Below are 20,418 nucleotides of genomic sequence, written 5' to 3'. Positions count from 1 at the left end.
TGCTTATTTTTGTTTTTAACTATAGACCTAGTTCTCCGGCCAGCTTCCTAGATCTTTAGTCCTAGTCTCCTATCAATCTGTGATTCGACAGCCTGTCACATTTTGACTCCGATTCCCATGATTTGGACTGGTTAATGTCCCAAACATTGGTTAACAGCTATCATATGAATGCCTATGTGGTATTTGTTTCTGTCTGTCTTTGGATTAACGTGTGGCAGACTTCCCCATTATTTTTTATTATTTTTTTAAAGTGGACCACAGGATCAGAAAGCTCACTTCAATGCTTGACACTTTGCAAACTCTTTCTTTGTTTCTGAGTTCGGCATTAAAGTATTGTTCTAGGATAAACCAATTAACACCCGATAGAGAGGAACCTTTAATTAGTCTTGCTTTGGAAGCATACATTTCTATCATAGGGTCACCGTTAATGTGTTTGGCTTTATCAAGTCCTTTCTGAGGTCTGCACCAAATTGCTGTTGAAGGACGACTTTACACAAGATGGATGAGGCCACTGTGTTTAAAATGTCGTAGTTTATCGTAGAAATTGTTTTTAGGCCCAGAATACAAAATAGATAATGACCAAATTAATTACATTCAACAGAAAGGTGGGTTATTATGCCAAAGCATTTTAGTTACTTGCATCTTATTTCCCTGACCAGCCTGAGCGTAATGCAACTGAGGTTGTCCTGCTTTTTTCCCACCATGTTCACCATGGTGGTTATGGGTCTCAACGTCCCATCCTTGTGTGGACATAAATGACTACACAAAATGTACCAATATCCTTCATAAGCCTCAGGTGTATGCCTGGTATTGCACACCCGTTATCCATTTGTGCTCCATGTCATGTTTCCACCCTATCCTGGCACAATACCCTCTCTCTCTCTCACTCTATCTCTCTCTCTCTCCAACTCTCTCTCTCTCTTTTCACACATCAGTTCGAGTCTGGCTTTGTTTAACAGTGTTAACTCATTTTACACAAGAAAACTTTTCTTTTGTCATCAATGAGCCTATCAGATGGACAGAACAAGCAGTTTAGGTGCTAATATTAATAATCCATTGCTTAATTTCCAACTCGTCTACCTGCAAAAAGTATTTACAGAATCAGAAGTGGCCAACTCGCAGTACATGGAAATACAAAATAAAAATGGAATGAAACTAGACAAATAAGGAATGAGAGGAATATTCCATGAAGAAGCAATTATAGCCTAGAAAACAAGAAGGGGATAAAAGATTCCGCTATTTAAGTAGGGTTAAAGTAACACAACAGTAGTCCCAGAAGTGTTAAAGGAAAATTGATTATTATAAGAGAAAAATTTAGCCTAAACTCGGTGGTCAGAAAAGCATAAATTGACGTTTGTGTTAGACAAACATGAGGGTTTTGAACTACCTACGGAAGGTTAAGGATAAATCGAGTGGGAACACACACAATAACCAGCGCACCAATACACACTACTTGTATTCTTCACTAAATTCACTTAATCCCATCGGAGTCTCGACATCTGGGAATCCTTAAATTAGAGAATTCGTACAGTAAGAAAATTACGGCACTTCTAGGGAAACACAGAGTAAAAGTATATCATGGCCCAAAAAAGGTTGAAAGAAAAACAATATTTTTAATGAAACCTAGTGTGACAAACGAAAGACAACTGAAATGCTACGCTTAACCACTGAATGTTAAAACATGCAGTGGATAATAAGAGAGTGAAAAAATATTATACATTTTGTGGACTGCTGAGTAACAATAGTTGCAATTAAGTCAAAAGCATAATACCAGGAAACCCAACTTTATCCAAAATAACATACAACATTCACATAAATGTTGATCAATACAATAATAAATATTTAGTATGTAATCTATGAGCAAACCATTAGCAATAACAATTGTTTGTGTTTTCCCAAAAGATAAGAAATAAATACTGCCTGATTACTGTTGACAAGCACATGAGAAAAATTAATGAAAATTAAAGGACGAGGTTGAACACTAATTGTAGGAAATACGTAGCAAGTTCTTCAACATTCAATGCTTATTGTAAAATAATGGGACTCTATCTTAAAACAAGAATTTCATGTACCAGGGTAAAGAAGGTTCATTTGTGTGGTTTTAAAATCATAGAAAATCTTTTGTACCCAATGTATATTTACAGTTTCAGCGACATGAACCAAGCTATTACAACAATTTGCCACTAATGCATGACTTACCTGGGTTACATTAAATGCATAGGTGGTATCACCTTGTTTTCTTCCGTGCGTAATTGCACATTTAGCATATCAACGCACACTGCCATGTTTTTGGGCAATCAGTGGTATTACAATGTTTATGTTTTAAAAACATATTAACATTGGTTTTTACTGTTTCAAAGCATTAATGACTTCGTAAAAATGAAACAGAGAAAAACAGCATGACTTTAGAAAACAAAATATCGTGATGAAGTTAGATCACCCATGCAACTATTGTTTCCAAGCAAATAAACCGTGCATTTAAAATAACATTTGTTTTTATAATGCATTTTGTTTTTACTTCTTATCGTCAATTAATTCAATGATATGTCTGAATTCTAATTTTGTCATTGGTGAACATGACACTTGAGGGATTGATTGACTGATTGATTAGTTGATTGGCTAAGATTAAATTGAAGCACTTTACCTTCACTTTCACATTCGTTCTTGAAAGAGTGTCTTATAGTAAACTCTTTACAAATGTATGTTATGTTATGCTATGCTATGTAGATTTGTATGGCACACTTACCACCCTGGGGGGCTGTGTGGGGGAGGGGGTGGAACAGGCGCCCTGGAAGTTGCAGGCTGAGTTGTCAGAGAGTAGCCAAGTTAAGGAGTCAGGTTTTCAGTTTCCTCCATAACTTGTACACAGCATCAAATTAGTAAAACCACTTGATAGTAATTTCATATGAATCTGAATTTGAGTTAATTAATGTGCTGCAAAAAAAATTGAAAGTTCAGCCATTTGGTGATATATGAAATTCTTGTATGTACTTTCGTTTTTATAACTATATTTATTTTAAAAGGGACTGCTACAACGTTTTGTAAATTCAGTGATTCTAATGTTGCAATCATGAGTACCTTTTCATCCTAGGGCAGCTATGTTGAGGTGGTCATCAGTGCTTCAAACAACATGCGCTCTTTGCATTTTTAATGATAACCAGAAATTTGAATGTGGAAAGGACTCATGCACGGATATGCTTCATTTAAGGTTCACAATGATCACAAAAGCTGGATGTTTTTTTCGAAGTGTTGTACCATATACGATATGTGTCATGGACATTGATTTTCCAGGAAAGTGATAACTAAATATCATTGAGCACTACCTAGGACATAGGAAACATTGTAAGGCCATATGCCACTCTACCTGAGTGTATAGTACACCTATATCGAACAATAACCTCTGTCAAAGTTGTTTCTAATTTTGTAACACTTGCACAGAGTATCATAAGACTTCTCTCCTCAAATACTTTGCAAAGCATCTCAAATAACTCCAACCAATGATATATCTGTTTGTAGCAAATACATATTTTCCATTGGTAAACCTTTAGGCACTTCAAATCGAACTGTGCAGCGTAGTAAAAGTGTCATGCCAATGTCATTGCTTTAGCCAAACGATTTGAACAAAAGCTACTGAAATTTGAACAAGATATAGTTGAAAGCAGGACGCGACGGCTGGTACTGTACTAGTCATTCAAATTTGTAGGCAAATACATTTTTACACAGTTCACCCTGTCAAGGATTTAAAGTCAGATTAGCCAGTAAAACGCACCAGCATCATAATTTGGCATGTTGTCAAACAAGGAGATGATTGCCAAGGGTGCACTCACAGCTAGATTGTATCAGTCATTCTGCAGAGACCTATGGCTAATACTTCTTCATCTTTGGCAGAGTGAATGCCATCACCCATATCATCCGCGATCACAGGAGTAAAACACTGGTAGAGACACTAGGAATGCTGAAAACATAGTGGTTTCTAGCAGTTTGGCTTCCTCACTTATACACCATTCTTCTGATGAACCATGGTGTCATGTAAACTAACTTTTACTAACATAGTAACAGAATAAAGAACACATAAATTGAACTAAGAATGACATTTTGTTGTACCTTGATGAAACATAACGCAGCAACAGGTCAATATGCCCCTCAACGTGTTCTTGATGTGTCCAGATATGTCTCAAAAAAGGGGTGTTAGATTGGGGTTAAGTGGGCGCTCAGGATCCCCTATTAAGCAGTATAGAGTTAAAGAATGTTCTTTTGATGTGTCCAGATCTTTAGCATGCAAGAGCCCAGGGCTAACATAAAATAATTGTTAAAAAACAAGTCATCCAAAGCAAATAATCAGTGAGCTAAAATAAAAATATAAACATTGAGTAGAGTTCTGCACAATCATTAGTTTATATACAGCTTGAATTAGTCAAACAAAGTATTACTCGTTTCCATGTCTTTAATAAAATCTTAATTTCATGTCACCACAGCATGGAAAATCATCATTTTATAGTGAGATGAGGGGGTAGCATTTTCTTTACAAAGTATTTCCTTTATATGCAGCCTCTCATTTACATGCAAGAAGACATGGTTCACTATCTTGAAACAGAAGGCGGAGAAAGCAGATGCATTGGATTATCTGTCACCACTAAACTATCTTCCAATCTCACCCCAACGATAAGGGTCTTTGTAAACCTGTTTTCTGTGACCAAGTGGCATGCAAAGACGAACAGATTGGGTGACAGAGATAAGGATAAGTGAGCTAGGCCCATGCTAAAAAGTCGCCCTCAGTGTTTGATGAGTTGATAGATTTGATGAGCATCAGCTACACCTTAATTCAAGTTACAATGCACATATTAAAAATTAGGATGATAATGGAGTGTTTATTCTTGACAAATTAACTACTCTGTAAATTTGCCAAGGGTAGTAATTTGCATAATACAAAATAAAATAATTGATGAAAAGTCAGTAGTCATTCACGAAGTAGCAAACTTGCTGAAAAATACCAAGTGGTGTGGCACTGAAACAATGTCGTGAGGGAAAATATTAAAAAAATAAAGGTTTCAAATTGAAAAGTAAATTGAAAAGCAGTGGAACCGTAAATTCATTGTAAAGATGATGAATTGGAACGCAAAATTAAACACAAAACGGTTGGAAAATTATCTAAGGAAAGTATAGCAAAAATAAATGGTCCAGGAAATTAGTACATTGTTGCTGCGCATGAACCAGTCAGTGCAATTAAATTGCTCAAGTGAAAGAGTACGTAGAAAGAATGAAGGACATAGCTGTTACAAGAATGGACGTCCAGCACACTCCTAATCGTTAAATTCATTCTAGTCATTATTTGATTTTAAATAGATATTTTTCGATTGAGGTCATAGTGGATGCCCACCACAAGGTCAAAAAGTCAGCATTTTAAATGTGACTCTCGATAGAAGTTATCATATTCTTGATAGTACTTCGAGAGAGAGTACCAGGTATTAGGACCATACACTAGTAAGGAATGAGAGAATAGCCTGTACTGTATGCAGTATCAGTGAAGAAACTTCTTTGCCATGACAGTGCTGAACAGGTGTGAAAAGCAATGAGCCATGAAATTGAAAGGCAAAAATCTAACGAACTATGGCTTTTGATCTGATGACAGCTGTTCGATTACGAGGGCTTCCAGCAGAGTAAAATGGCTACTTTCACCACACAGTACATTGTGCAAAGATAAGGCCCAAACTATGAAAAAATGCCTGGGTTACTTACCGGTAAACTTCATTACTCCAGGTTCAGGTCTTCCTCGTCACAGTCCTCAATGGGTCATTTTCCCGATCTCAGACAGAAAATACAGAGCATTATCAAAAACTACAAACAAAATGGCCTGCTTACTCTTGAATATAAACAGGAAAAGTCTTCATAAGCACTTCCTGTAAGTACTAAGCATAATACCATATAAAACCCAAACAAAAACCCTCTCTGGTTGCCTCCCATCAAAGGGCGGTAGGGAGGGACTACAAGACTCTGACAAGTGAGACTTGAACCTGGAATAATGAAGTTTATCTGTAAGTAACAGGGCATTACCTCCATGTTTGTCTCCCTTGTCCCAGTTCTCACTGGGTTAGATAGAACAAAAGCAAGTAGCAACAGAGCCATACTAGAATGCAGATACACACATTTATTAGCAAATAAACTGAATTTGCACATTGTGATGAAAAACTTGCAAACACTTTTACCAAAAACAGAAGAAACTCCCCCTTACCTATCAACACATGATAATGTTGCATATAAATGTGAGCGAAAGTCCAGGTAGCATCGAAGCAGATATCTTTCATCGAAGTCCCTTTCAGAAGCACCCATGAATCTGCCATTGCCCTCGAAGACCACCCTTGAACAGGGCCAGCCAAAACTTTCTCTGGACTCTTGTAGACCAAAATGATAACCTGTTTCAGCCATTGACTCAACCTTGAAAAGTAGGGCTGAGATGCTCAACCAAACAAATCAGACATAACAAATGAAGACTGTACTTTTCTGAATGATGCAGTACCTGACACATAGATAAAGCTCTGTGAAGATTGAGAGAATGCTAATATATTTCCTTTGATGTAATGTAAAACACTAAGGGTTGACAGGCGTCAAGACTGCTGGATGACTTTGGCTGCTTCCTCAGAAGAACCTAGTACTTGCAAGCCTAATCTCTGAAGCTCCAGGCCGTCAGATGTAATCATTCCAGAGAAGCCCTGCTGAGAACTGGTGATAGCAAGGGAGAGGGAACAAGAAGAAAACCCCACTGGGGGGCCAGTGACAGCTGTAACAGAATGGGATAACAGGCCCTCTTAGGCTGATTCCGGACTACTAAGACCATCTGAACATGTTCTGCAAAAATCTTCTGGATGTCCCTGAGTACTAATGGAATGAGAGGGAAGGCATAAGGCAGACCCTCTGGCTACTTCACTGAAAAATAATCCACTGCCCATACACTTGTGTCCAGGAACAGGCTACAAAATACTGGGACCTGGCAATTCTCCACTGAGGCAAAGAGACCCAAAACTGGAACTCTGAACCTCTGTATCAATTGATGGAATATCTATAGATGCAGTACCATGGATACTGAGTATGGGAAAAAAACGGCTTAACCTGTCCACTAGCATGTTCTCCTTCCCCAGAAGATAAGCTGCCTCTAGAGACACCAGGTTTTGCTCTCCCCACAGACAAATGAGCTGACTTAGGACAGAGAGCACCAACGGATCTATCTCCATTGGTGTTGAATATAATTCCTTACTGCGCAGGGCAGACTTTCTGCATGTAGTGTGGGTATGCTGGACAGTGCAGGTTTTGTGGGCACAGGTGGTGGCAGACCTCTAGAGGCCTATGCACCTGCATATTGTACATGTTCCATTACATTGCCTGTTGGGACATGTCAAGAGACCGAAGGATCAGAAGATGAGTTACAAATTCCTGCAACTGACATTAGTTCTGGCCTGGTGCGGGGTGGCAATCACTTGGATGGGGCAGCCTGGACCTGTAGTTGACCAGTGGTAGAGGGGCTTACAGGAATGGGCACTGACTGAAAAGCTGCATATGAAGCAAAGTTGGCGGGATGAGAAACTGGAGGATGATGTTGTGGCATGGAGGGCGATGTGTGATACATTCCTGAGACTAAGTGTAGACGTGGAGACGATGAATAGTGATGATGGGAATGCAAGGGAGGAGGGTGATGTGCCATATATGGGGGGAAGAGCTGTGCCCATGATTTAGGTGGGGTGCACCAGCTGCCTGTAAAATGTGTAGTCCTGTATTGCAATTGAATGGAGGTAACCTACCTGAGTGTTTGCTGTCTCAACACTAATGATTTTCACCATGATCTGACAAGTGTAATATACCTTGATGCCCAAAATGCTCTCAGTTGTTTTACAAAACTGAAAAATAAAGTAAAAAAAATAATAATATATATAACTCCTTATCACCTGATTGTCTGTCCGAACCAACAGGGGGGACCCAGAATCATAGGGGAAAAATCCAATAAAGCCAGATGTACTGCTTCCAGTTCCTTCCAATTGGAGGAGTTCTGAACCTGGCTTGGAGCCCATAAGCCTTGAATCTGTTGGACTGAAGAATTGATCCCCATCCCCTCACACCAGCAGCTGTCATGGTTACCTCAGGAGAGATGGAGAGACATGATACACCCCTGCAAAATCAGTCCTCCTGCAGCTACCATGAAAGCTCAGCCTTCAATTACTCTGATCTGGAATCTGGAGAGAGTAATTCTGGGACACTGGGGGCCAGAGTGCTAACAGACGGCATACCAGCTGAGCCCAAGGAACAATTGCAACCATTGATGCCATGCCCCTTGGACTACCAGCCATTCTGTGGTAGATGCCTGAGACTCTCTTTGTAAGGACGTCAAAAGTGTTTGTGACCTGATCTTTCTGTGAGATGGAAACTATATCCTCCCCTACACCTTGTTGAAATTGACTCCAATGAACTGGATGATCATTGCTGGTAAGGGAGAAACCCGATTCTGGTCACAACCTGAATGGATGTCTGGAAGTCCTCCTGCGCTTTAGAACAAAAGAAAAAGAAGTGATCAAACAATTGTCAAAGTATGGAAAGAATTGAATACCATGTGAATAAACAGTACTCACCACTGGGGCCAGAATTTTCATAAAGTTTGTCAGAGCTGAGGCCAGACAAAAGTGCAGGGCTTGAAATTGAAAAAGATGACCCCCACACAAAACTGGCGATACCGCTAGTATTTATTCCCTGTGAGTGTGCATGCATCATTCAAATCGATTGAAGTCAAGAAATCCTCCTTTATTAACAACAGCAGAATGGAAGTCAGGGACAACATTTTAAATTTGTGATGAGGAATACGTCTGCTTACTCTCTTCAGATTCAATTTTCGACAAAAGTTCCCTGACACCTTCAAAACCAGAAAGATGATAGTATAACATACTTCTTGTTCCTCTGCTTGTGGCACCAAAATTATTGATGCTTTGGACAACAATACATATATTCCATCCAGCAGAGCTGCCCAACATAATAGATCACTTGTCAGTGGAGTGGAACAGAAATATTATGGAGAAAAGGGCACAAAGTCGATGACCATCCCCATGACACTTCCTCCACTACTGATTTGTCCAGAATCTCCTTTTGCAAAACTTGGGCAAAGTATCTCAGTAGACCCCCTACTTGCTGAGGGATGTCCGTGGCAATGTCATGCCTAGGAAGACAGAGCGAGTGGTGGTGGTCATAGCAGTGGGTGAAAACCAGGCTTTGTCAGCTTCAGAGGTGCCTCAGCCATGACCCCTGCATCAAAAGGGTTGTGCAGGCTTAGTGGGTGCCCCAGTGCCAATTACTCTCTGGTAGCCAAACCCCCTACCTTTCCCTGGAGGTTTAATCAGAGCCAACAGCTTTGGTCCTCTGTTTTCTTAATCAGTTCTTCCAGTTGCTGGCCAAACAATTTGCAACCCTGAAAAGGCTAAGCAAGTTCTTTTGTGTTGCATCACCTTTCCATCCTCACATCCAGATATGGCTGTCCCTGAAGATGCAGCCACTGCTTCTAAAGTGTCATAAGAAATATCAACTAAAAGTTTCATTTGTTGTTCCATGACAGACAACATCTCCATCAAATCCTTGCCCTGCTGCAACTGTTTCAACTGGGTTTGGAAATCCTTTTAAAGGGACTGAATTTCATAGCTAATATAGGCCCCAGATTTGACACCAAAATTGGCTGTGGCCCATGCCCTCTTAATAGCAGAGTTGGTCTTTTTATCCACCTGGACTGCTGGTGAAGCATCTTCTGACACTAACAAACCCCTGAGAAGACAACCCAGACATCAGAGAATCTACTTTCACTATACAATATTATTTAAAAAGTAAATGGGATATCGTTTAGAAAGGAAACATGAGAAGGCCTGCTTATCTATATTGTCTCATTCATGAGAAAGCACCTTCCAACTAGATAAATGCATTTGAAGGGAATCAGGTTGCCTCTTTTGCTACCTGCTAAAGAAGCCCTCCTCTAGGGGTTCTTCAGGCACCACCGGCAATGGTAAATTGTCTCTGATATGACCCAAAACCGCAGACACGTCTGGTCCCTGAACCAAGCAACCATGTATTTTTCATCATAATCATCATACCCTATCCCCTAGCTTGGCCACCTTAGGAGGGGGTTGCAAACGCAAAGATCTGGCTGAAAAAGCATCCTTCACTACAGACTGAATCATCTCCTGAATCAATTACAAAGTAATAGGTGCCGAAGTAGCCTAATGTACCTCCTCCACCCCTGTTGCATCCAAATGCTTCATTTCTCAGTCAGTTGTCTTGCCAGACTAACTTTTTCGACAGAAATACGATCCTGAGTGAGAAACAGTAAGTCTTAAATGGTACCAATCTGCACAACTTCCTGTTAGAGGAGTTGCTTAGCATCCCCTAATCAGGTCTCATGAGAATGCCTAGGTCCAGAAAAGATCCATGTAAGTGCAGCACAAAAAGGAATGCCGATTGCCACCAAGACTCCTAGAGTAGGTCTCATTAAAAAAAATGTGACACGCTCATTCCACTAGACCAGGCTGCAGAGACATGCTCTGACCACTAGCGGCCCGCTCAGCAAGACCACCAGGTACTCATAAATTAATATAGCCGCTTAGCGAAGCTTCCAAAAAATCATGATAGTAAACACACTTACCTTGTGCTTGGTTTCCTTGAACTGAGAGAACAAAGAAAACAAGAAGTGCTTATGACAACTTCCCCTGTTTATACTCACAGGAAGGAGAAGTCAGACATATTGTTTGTAGTTTTTATTGATGTTTTGTATTTTCTGCTGGAGATCGGGTATCTTACTCATTGAGGACTGGGATAAGAGAGGCAAACATGGAGGTAAGGACTCTTGGTGTCTCATGAGAGTATAGCCAAGCAAAAAGTGTGTCAGGCAGCACAGCTTAACTCTCATACCATAGAATGAAGAACCAATGAGGTAATTGCTACAAGTGTACAGGTTTTAAGTTAATCCTGTGACATGGACAACATCAAAAGACATAGCATGAAATGGGAAGAAGAGACAGTTTTGTAGGTGTTTGAAAGCTAAAGGCAAAAGAAGAGTCACAGAGGTCAAGAATGTTAGTCTGAAGAATCAAAGTAAGAATCAAATCCCAAGAGTGGTTCAAGGAGAAACAACAAAGGGAGATTCAGCTGATTACTGCACCATATATTATCTCATAATCACACATCTTTTTGAGTATGCAGGCTCTCTATTATGTTAGTATGCCGCTAGTTGTTATCAATAAGTGAGAAATGCAACGCAGTAAGCCAAACATCTATATTTATAGCAACTATGGATTTCTCAGTCACTAAAGAAAGGGAAATTATCATTACTTGTTAGGATGAATTAAACATTTACATAGTATCAGGGTTTCGGAGGAAAGACAAGATGTTAGCAAAAATGAAATTATCAGCCACCAAAAAAGGGAATCAGCTGACCATCATCCCAAAACCCAGACATCTAATGTAGTCCAGAGACTATTAGAGTGAGGCAGAGCTATCTACATTCTAATATGTTTGCCATTTGTCAGAGCTGTACCCCATGCTCCCTTATCTGTCAACTGGCATAGCAAAGAGGGTGCATCCAGGGCCAGGACTTCACTGGACATCATGGGAAGCAGTGGCACATCTTGGCTAACCATGTAGTTGCAGCAGTACCCAGGTGCTGAAGATTAGCTGGAGACTAGAACCAGAAGGTCATGCCAAAACCTCCCTGCTTAAGTTAGTTTCAAGATGGCAACCAACATTTGCGCACATTGTGGGTGAAAGCTGATGAGCAGCAGCAACTTAAAATGATTTTTTTCCCTCTGCCATGTTGTAGTATATTACAGACTATAAATATCTTGACTAAAACTAACTGAAACGTTACATGTGTTGCACAAATCAAGATGGTCTAAGTCAAATAGACAGAGAAAAATACTAGCACCTAAATTGCAGTACCACAAAAAATAATATCCCCTCTTGGGTACCGCTCCTACCCTTTTGTTTATGGGACGCGCAAACCTGAATCAGTTGGGGCCCTCACAGAGACACCAAGTGGTTCATCCTATTTTTCTTGGGGTAGTTGCAGACAAGCTGGTAGTAATGTGTTCGCAGATGCATTTGCTGGGAAGACACTGGTCAAGACTGTAGTTAACCACTATCGTAGAGGGCTGTGAGTAGGCTGGAGAAAGTGCAATGAGATCCAAGCATGTAAGCTCAATGGAGCTATTTGCAAAGAATCCACTACTGATAAACAATGCTGGTTTGCTGCTGTTTTGTAGAGCAAGGAGAGGTTTGAACAATCCCAGCGAAAGTACAAAAGAATTCCTGATCTCCATTTTAGAAACTAAAGGCAAGAACCCTATGAATATCCTTGCATTCAACGGGTCTAGGAAAGCTATTGCATTGAAAAGAGATAGGAACAAGAGCTTAATATTAACAGTAAATAACCTGGACTGGGAAATCCATAAAGCATACTTATCTCGTATCTCGGATGGAGCTTATCAAAATCTAATTTTTGACCTGTGTTTGAGGTAACAGTACCTGCTGCATTCAGTGACAACCGTACCAATTGCTATCACTGGGCCTAAAAAATAAGATATTTACCAGCTATGCTAAATTAGCTTTTTGTCTACGTCAGTAAGAGTTTGCTCTATTGTATTAATGTTGCACTTTTTGATGCTGATGGAGTGGGGTATTTAACTCCAATCTCTTGGTAACATCATCAACCACAATCCCTCACTGGTAACCAGGCCCTTTGGTTGTCGAGTTGAAGTGATGAGAGGGAGCTAACATCAGAAATACATTTCAAATACCATAAAACCAATGTGACCTCAGAGTAAGGAGAGGATGGCATTCAACCGTAAGGTTGAATTTTCCAAGGATTAGTCAAATCATCAATCTGCAAAATGTGTAACGGTTAAGAAATTATATCAATACAGCCAGAATATTAAGATTCTCAAATACTCAAAATTTAAGTATTATGAAACACAAAATAGTAACAAACAATATGGACAGAATGCAAAATATCTAATTTAAGTGTATCATAAAGAAACTCACTCTGTTTAAATTAAGCATTGAAAGAGGGTTGGGAATTTCTAAAGGGAAGGAAATAATTTGTCAGCATAAATGCAAACCCCAGTAGATGTTCAGAGCAAATAAGAGTTTCGAGCATGAAGCTTTCCATTCGAGGGAAACACATTAGAGAGAGCTGCTCTTTTTAAAGTTAGGGTAAACGTTTGCTCAAACTAACTATGGAACACTAATTAAAAGGATATTCGAAGGTTCTAGAATGCCCATACCCCACTCCCATATTCCGGAGCCAATCCTATGATGACATTTGCTATGAGTCAGTAAAATTCCTAAAATCCCATCCTCACACAATTAGGTACACATTTCCGTGTCCTTGGGAGTTGCATTTTCCCAGTACAAAGGGGCAGGAGGCTCCTTTCACCATCATCTCTTCACATCAGCTGGCAGCTTACCCTTCCCAATCCTCACTATCAGTCTAACACATAACAATAACCTCTACAACATCAGACCTGCATACCTCAACCACTGCCTCACCTTCCACATCCCCACCAGATAACTCCTCTCCACCCACATGGCCCAGGCCACCATCCCACGGATCCACAAGACCACAGCCAGAGGAAGATCCTTCTCATAGCTTACTGCTAAAACTTGGAACTCTCATCCTCTTCATCTCGGGCAATCTCCCTCACTGCCTCAACTCAGGAATGACCTCAAGAGCTGGCTCCTCGACTGAACCAATCATCCAGCTCATCAACTAAACTGCAGGCTCCACCCCTCCCAAGCGCCTTGAGACCCTAACCGGTGATTAGACGCGCTCTATAAGAACCCTGATTGATTGATTGATTGATTGAATAACCCTTTCTCTAGCTAACGAGGAACCCAATAACACACCTGCAGAAGAGAAACATCAAACTGACAAACTTAAAAGTGTGTGATGCACTGCTATGGCCCAACGTCAAGCTAAGTTAACTCGAGAATCAAAATGGAAGCACATTACAGTATTATAAAACCTTAGCAATCGAAGAATTATTAAAGTGTAAATATATTCAGTAAATGTGATCACATTGATTATTAGTCAACTCAGTACAACTACATGTGATTTCCTAATGTGCCTATAAGTGATTGCCTAATACAGTTTTATCTATTGGAAACACACAGGTTAATTAAGTTAAACACACACTGAATATATAGATTACATGTAAATGCACATAAATGACGTATATAAGGTGAAGCCCACATGAACGCTTCTCCAATGTTGCATATATGTACACTTTCACAGTGCCACTTCCCAGTTTGTCATTAGGGTACTAGGGGGTAGGTTGTGTGATGGCGCTACTTTATTTGGGACAAAAGTTGTTTGCAGTCATTTCCTCACAGATTGAGGGTCACCGATCAGGTGATGTCACTTCTGCTGTACCTATGAGTGTGGTGACATGGCCATACTGCATTGAAGGCAAAAGAAGAGGTTAGCTATGCAGAAATATGGTAAAATAAATGTAATAAATGATAGTTTTTGATGGAGCCTCCCGGTACATGGGAAATCATTAAGTGTATAGAAGTATTTTTTTTAATGTGTGACCCCAATAAGTGACAAACATTCCAATAGGAAAACTGCATGCTTGTTCCACACATGCGGTGTGCACATTTTCTTATCGAACCCACACTTCTGTACCTGTGCTAAAACGATGATGAGTTTCTCCATAGTACTTCAGGGATTACTAAGAAAGTGAAAGTCATCAAACCTCCCTCACATGTCTCTTGACGTGTAGACTGAGTATGCCATTTTTCAGCACATAGACTTTATTGGCAGTTGGGGTCACGTGCCTCTCTAAATTCAACGATTTTACAGTGAATGTGTATGAAATATTGTTTTCATAACCAATGACTAATTTGCAATGAAGAATTTCCTGGAAAATCTTTGGATGCCTCTCATGCCATGACACTGACATAAAAATTAAGGCCTGAGTGTAAAGCAGCTGTGCAGTCTTTAAGATGTCTCCCTTAATGTCAAGTTATCTGCTCTCCAGCCCTAATTTTCTCTCTAGCTGGTTGTTTTACCTCAATGCCTTTTGTACATCACAAACTGTTATGTTTTTTTATAAATTGTACAAGACTATCTCTTGCATTGTCTCACAGAGAGAACTATTTCTTTCATTGTACTTGGCACTGACAAAAAAAAAAATCACTCCCTTACCCTATTTTGTGCCTACACTTGGCCTAATTGAAATAAATAATAAACTAGTGCAGTTCACCAAAATATGCGTTGGTATTGACATTGAAAAGACACTACCAGTGGCGTACTGCTGCTTTACAGAAGGGCGTTTCTATAAACAATTAGGTCAGAAACGTTGCTGTGCTACTGTAAATAGCAGTGCTCCAGTATTAACACCCGGCGTTCTTGGTTTTGCATCATTGTGTTCGCTCTGGCATGCATTGTAGCTTTGTGTGTTTTGTCTGCCTACAATGTACAGGAATTCAAGCCCATTGGTGCCGCGCACAACCGACGGGCGCAGCCTTTTGTCGCAGCAGCAAACGTTGATGACAAAAGGCAGTTAGTGAGTTCCTCGTATAACACCCCCATTGGGCTTTACTCATCTGGCAACATAAAAGATGCCCTCCACGGACAGATGAGAGGTCTTGTTCCTGATGCTGAACAAATGTAAGTATCAGATATTTGTTGCTTGCACTAATCAATAACACATCTTTCTTTCTGGTTCCTACCTCCATGTGCCTCTCTGCCACTCACAGTCAGGTAAGGTGATGCTGCCTTCTGTCAATGTTCACCTCTTCATCAACCTATAAGCACCATGCCCTCAAAACGGCAGCCCTAGAGTCAGAGGTGTTAATAAGCTGTGGTCAGCAAAAAGCCGGGAATTACTTTTGCTGATACTGTCAAAAAATGCAAAGAAGAAATGATAGTAGATTGAGATTTAGGGCTTATTTAGAGTTTGACGGACAGGATACTCTGTCAACTAAAGAATGCTTTATTAAAATCCTTTTTTATTACAGGACGTGGATCACTTTGAACACAAGCATAACGTTCGGCCTAAACCCTTCATACTGCCCGGCCGAAGCAGGTTATATATACTTTAACAGCATGCTGTGCCTTGGGCTTCTAATTTACTTTAATTGAAAGATATCGGTCTGCCAATAATAAGGACATGCAATATCCTTGCGCTGCTGCCTGATCTGTTCAATTTTGTTACCCGCTAATCCCTTTTTAGCTTACTCTTTTCAACTGTGTTGATTTCTCTATTGTTGCCTATTTCTAAATCTGTGACTTTTTTGCTTTTAACTTTATTGAGGAAAAACAAATTGTAGTGCCACAAAGTGCTCGGTTTTGGCAGTAGCTCACTGATTTAGGATACCTGGTTAGAAAATGTTATCAGGTGACAAGCCATGTCCTCGGAGTTTAGATATCTCTGATTTCCTGGAAGAATTCCCCTACATTACATAATTCATGTTTACTCCATGAGTCAACCTCTTTTTTTGAGAATACACAAGACCACTGGAACTCACTGGAGCTCATTGGATCAAGCTAAACAAATGATATACCACTGGAAATGATTTCACTACTTTAAGATCCACAAGGTTCCTATTTATCAATATCTCATAGAAAAAGGGCATTTTACTTAAATCATATAGAAATTATCGGCAAACCACAACAGCAGTTCAATTCCTGTCCTAATGGAGTTTGTCAAATCCATAAGACAGAGTTATCTTTAGTTTCCTTTGGAGCCAAGATCGTAAGTACGAAAAGCCCTCGCCGCCATAAAAGGACAGTATCACAGTCGACTCAATTGAGTATAACTGCGCTGCAGAACCATTGTTAAAGGCACACATCTTTATGTTCTCCTCTATAAGCTCCTTGGTAAAAATACAAAATTCAGATAGATTAACTGTAACATATAATATAATGTATAATATTATAACATATAATCATATAATACACATAATAAATATATATATATTATATTTATAGATGTTATATTCTATAATATATGAGATATAATTAATATAATATATATATATATATATATATGTGTGTTGTGTTTATCCTGTGTAAGCTCCTTGGTAAAAATACAAAATTGAAGTAGTTTAACAATAGCATATATAATAAAATATTATATACACATAATATAAAATATATTATATTATATTTTATGCGACAAATTATAATATATGCTATTGTAATGTATAACACATATAATATATTATATATAATATATATATATTAAGTATAATATAAAATAATATATATATATAATCCATTAACAGTAAGAATCAGGAGAGAGTTGAGGTTGACAAACGAACTTACCCAAACATGCTTTTTGCAACCTGAGTCTCAAACCTAGAGAATTTTTTCTAGACACAGTGATGGTTGTAAAATGCTTCAATGACTGCTCCAGAGAATTCAGCAAAGGATTTTATGCTAGAAAGAATTAGTGTAGCAGCCCTGCCTCAAGCTGAACGTAACCTGGGAGTGCCAGCTAGCAGTGCTTTGAACATTTAGCTCAGTTTAAGCAACTACCTCTCAACCTTCACCTTTCTAACTTACATCAAAAGCAGCAAACAGATGCTTAGTTCTCCTGAGCAATACAACTCCTTCCAGAGTGAGCTTTAAGCAGTATACCATCAATATATTACATATGATATACCATACAACAGCATATCACATCCACAACATTAATCAGAGCACTACATTAAAAGGTTGATTTAAGTAAGTGGATGTGTGGATAAGAATAATAAATGTATCCTTACCTTGATGTGTAGTTGTAGGCAATGCAGTGGATGTAATATTTTTGTAGGTGGATATTCTTGACCTCAATATAGTCATCTATATACCTTTAGATAGTGCATCAGGACTTCACCCTAAAGTACGAGGAATATTCAGCAAAACCAAGAACCTCATGAGAACTATAGACGTAGAACAAGAATTGTAATTAATGCTCTGAGAGATGGGCTCTGATAGGCCCCTTTTGGCAGACGGTAACACATGGCTATGGCACAACAATTCATTATGTTACCTGATAAATACTCCCCCACTTTCCATCAATTGACAACATTCAGGCACTAGCCCAGAGAAGGCCTTTGAGTAGTCCAAGTAGCCTTACACCCAGCTTTGGATTACAACAGTCATGAGACACTTATTGGTGTGATGGGCATAGACAAAAAATCATCAGGAGTAATAGGTGCAGATAAGTAGGTAAGGTATATTCCAATTCCTACTCTCTAAATCCTGCCCTGCAAATGGAAGTGAGATGTTGCATTGATTCTATGGGAAATGAAACACAGGGTTATGGTCCAACCTCTTGCAGTTGCACAGACACCAAGATTCATAGCTTGAGCTCTGGGACTATTACATAGTTTTAAACCACTATGTGGTGTAGGTGCACTGTTCAAGTCATGGGCCTTCCCTTCTCTCTAGATTCTAACGGACGACAAACTAAACATATTAACCTTTTTATTGAATGCAAGCATGTGCATGCTTTTCCCAATAATAATTGGTATACTAAGGTTTTAGATACTTTTTGATTGCTGATTTCTTCTCTTTGTTTCTTCCTTTATATTCACACCTCTTTCTTCATCTCTGTGGTTCACCGCCTCTTGTTACCACCTCTGTCTGTGCCCTCACCTGCCTAACCACACAGTGAATGCAGCACTCCTTCGGGCTTTGATGGCGGCAGCGGACGGAGCACTCCTTCCACCATCAGTAATGTTAGCACTATTGACCCAACTGAGCTGAAAGTTGCTGCCAAGATCGCCCCTAACATTCCCTTGGAAATGGAGCTACCGGGTGTAAAAATTGTGCACGCTCAGTTTAATACACCCATGCAGTTGTACTCTGATGAAAATATTATAGAAACCTTACAAGGCCAGGTCTCTTCGATTTTGGGGGAAAAGCCTCCACCGAGGTAACCATTTGTGGCAGTGCAGTGAGTGAATTTTCTGCTAGTGTGGCCACATTCTGCTTTTTGTTTCAACCTTGTCTGTGATTGTACTAATGGTCCGTATAAGGCAGCGGGGTCTTGGGTTTAAGGAGTGCTTCCTGGTAAACAGATGACCAAATAAACAAAGAAATGTGCCTGTGTTCATAAAAGGCAATCATGTTAAAGAATCTTTCCAGAAAAAAATGGTTTGATTTTTCAGCTATTGGTTTATATTGACAGCAGCTTGTGAGACGTTGTTGTAGTGGTAAATTTATGTACCCATTCAGTTGCCCTTAGTGATGCTTTAGGGCTGCATCCAGACTGCATGTATCCCTACATATGAGAGGATGTGGTAGAATGTCATTGGAAGGTTCCTTTCATCTTTTCACAGGAAGCACACATTTCTTTTACTGTTGTGGTGGGAAAAGTAGATAAAATGTAACAAGGGTCAAATAGCGTGTAGATATGACAAGTAACTGTTATGGATTTCTCTACTGCAACTCCACCAACACACCCATTATTAGCTTATTAAATAGGACTTTCTCACAAGATGTGCAACAACTAAATGTCACAATTCAGATTTAAAGTCAACACCCTATGGTCTTGTTTATCAATTGACGACCACGTCCAAATCCAGGAACCCCTAAGCGCCATATGCCTCCAGCCAGACCCTACAAACAGAGTCCCATGGCTTCTAGTTATAAGGTCAGCTTGTTCTTATAGAAGACCAACTAAGCCAAGATCATGTACACCATCAATTGAATCTCACAGTATGAAACTTTGATGCCAAAGGCGAAGCACAGCAATTTCCGAAATGTATGCTTTACTTGTAATTACGTTTCAGAGGACATTTTGAGATAGAGATATTCATTGCAGCTTGCTCTCTCCCAACAATTAGGGGAAGTCATTATACATATTTGCTTCATCCTTTAACCAGGCAAGGACCTTTCACAATGAGCATCAAATATGCTGATATCCCTTACTAAGACAAAACACAATTCTAGTGAAGACTCTAGTGAAAAGGCTCATTGTATTAATGCCATAACTGGCTTTGCCAGATTAATTTCGATTTTTCCAGGAAGGTCCCCAAGTTATGATTTGTGCTTTCTTATGACTCAGTTCATCATGTTGATCCCTCCCTCAAAGTCATGGAAATCACCTGTAATTTAACCACAGTTTCAAACCCTACAGGCACGTTACCAATAACTGATTTTAATTATGCTTAGCATTTATCACTCTTTACATGGTCTTTTTAACAACTTCTTAAAATAGGAATGTACAGCAATGGATTTCAAATAGGAAAACCACCAAAATCACTAAGATTAATGCCACAGATAGGCTTCATGTAACCTTCCAACTACATAGTACATTGAAAAAACAAACCATAAAGTAAATATTGTTGCCAATGTACTCACAAATTGTAATAGTCTCATATACAGTTGCCATATTAGCCAACAAGTAAGGC

The 20,418-nt window shown here is 39.4% G+C and overlaps 1 protein-coding gene across 3 annotated transcripts in view; it reads left to right on the top strand.

Moving 5' to 3' along the window:
• PDLIM3 (PDZ and LIM domain 3) overlaps positions 1-20,418 on the top strand; it is a 65,943-nt gene that overhangs the window by 38,716 nt on the left and 6,809 nt on the right. The window contains exons 4-5 of one of the 3 annotated variants that reach the window (XM_069199743.1): positions 16,033-16,100; positions 18,675-18,938. In XM_069199743.1, coding sequence (XP_069055844.1) covers positions 16,033-16,100; positions 18,675-18,938 — 332 coding nt within the window. Of the gene's footprint in view, positions 1-15,494; positions 15,683-16,032; positions 16,101-18,674; positions 18,939-20,418 lie in introns of all 3 variants that reach the window. The other 2 variants (XM_069199760.1, XM_069199753.1) reach the window with 2 other exon arrangements.

The sequence above is a fragment of the Pleurodeles waltl genome, chromosome 1_2 (assembly GCF_031143425.1).
Source record: "Pleurodeles waltl isolate 20211129_DDA chromosome 1_2, aPleWal1.hap1.20221129, whole genome shotgun sequence".
NCBI lineage: Eukaryota > Metazoa > Chordata > Amphibia > Caudata > Salamandridae > Pleurodeles > Pleurodeles waltl.
Note: the sequence above shows the minus strand (reverse complement) of the source record. Positions and strands in the feature narration are given on the sequence as shown.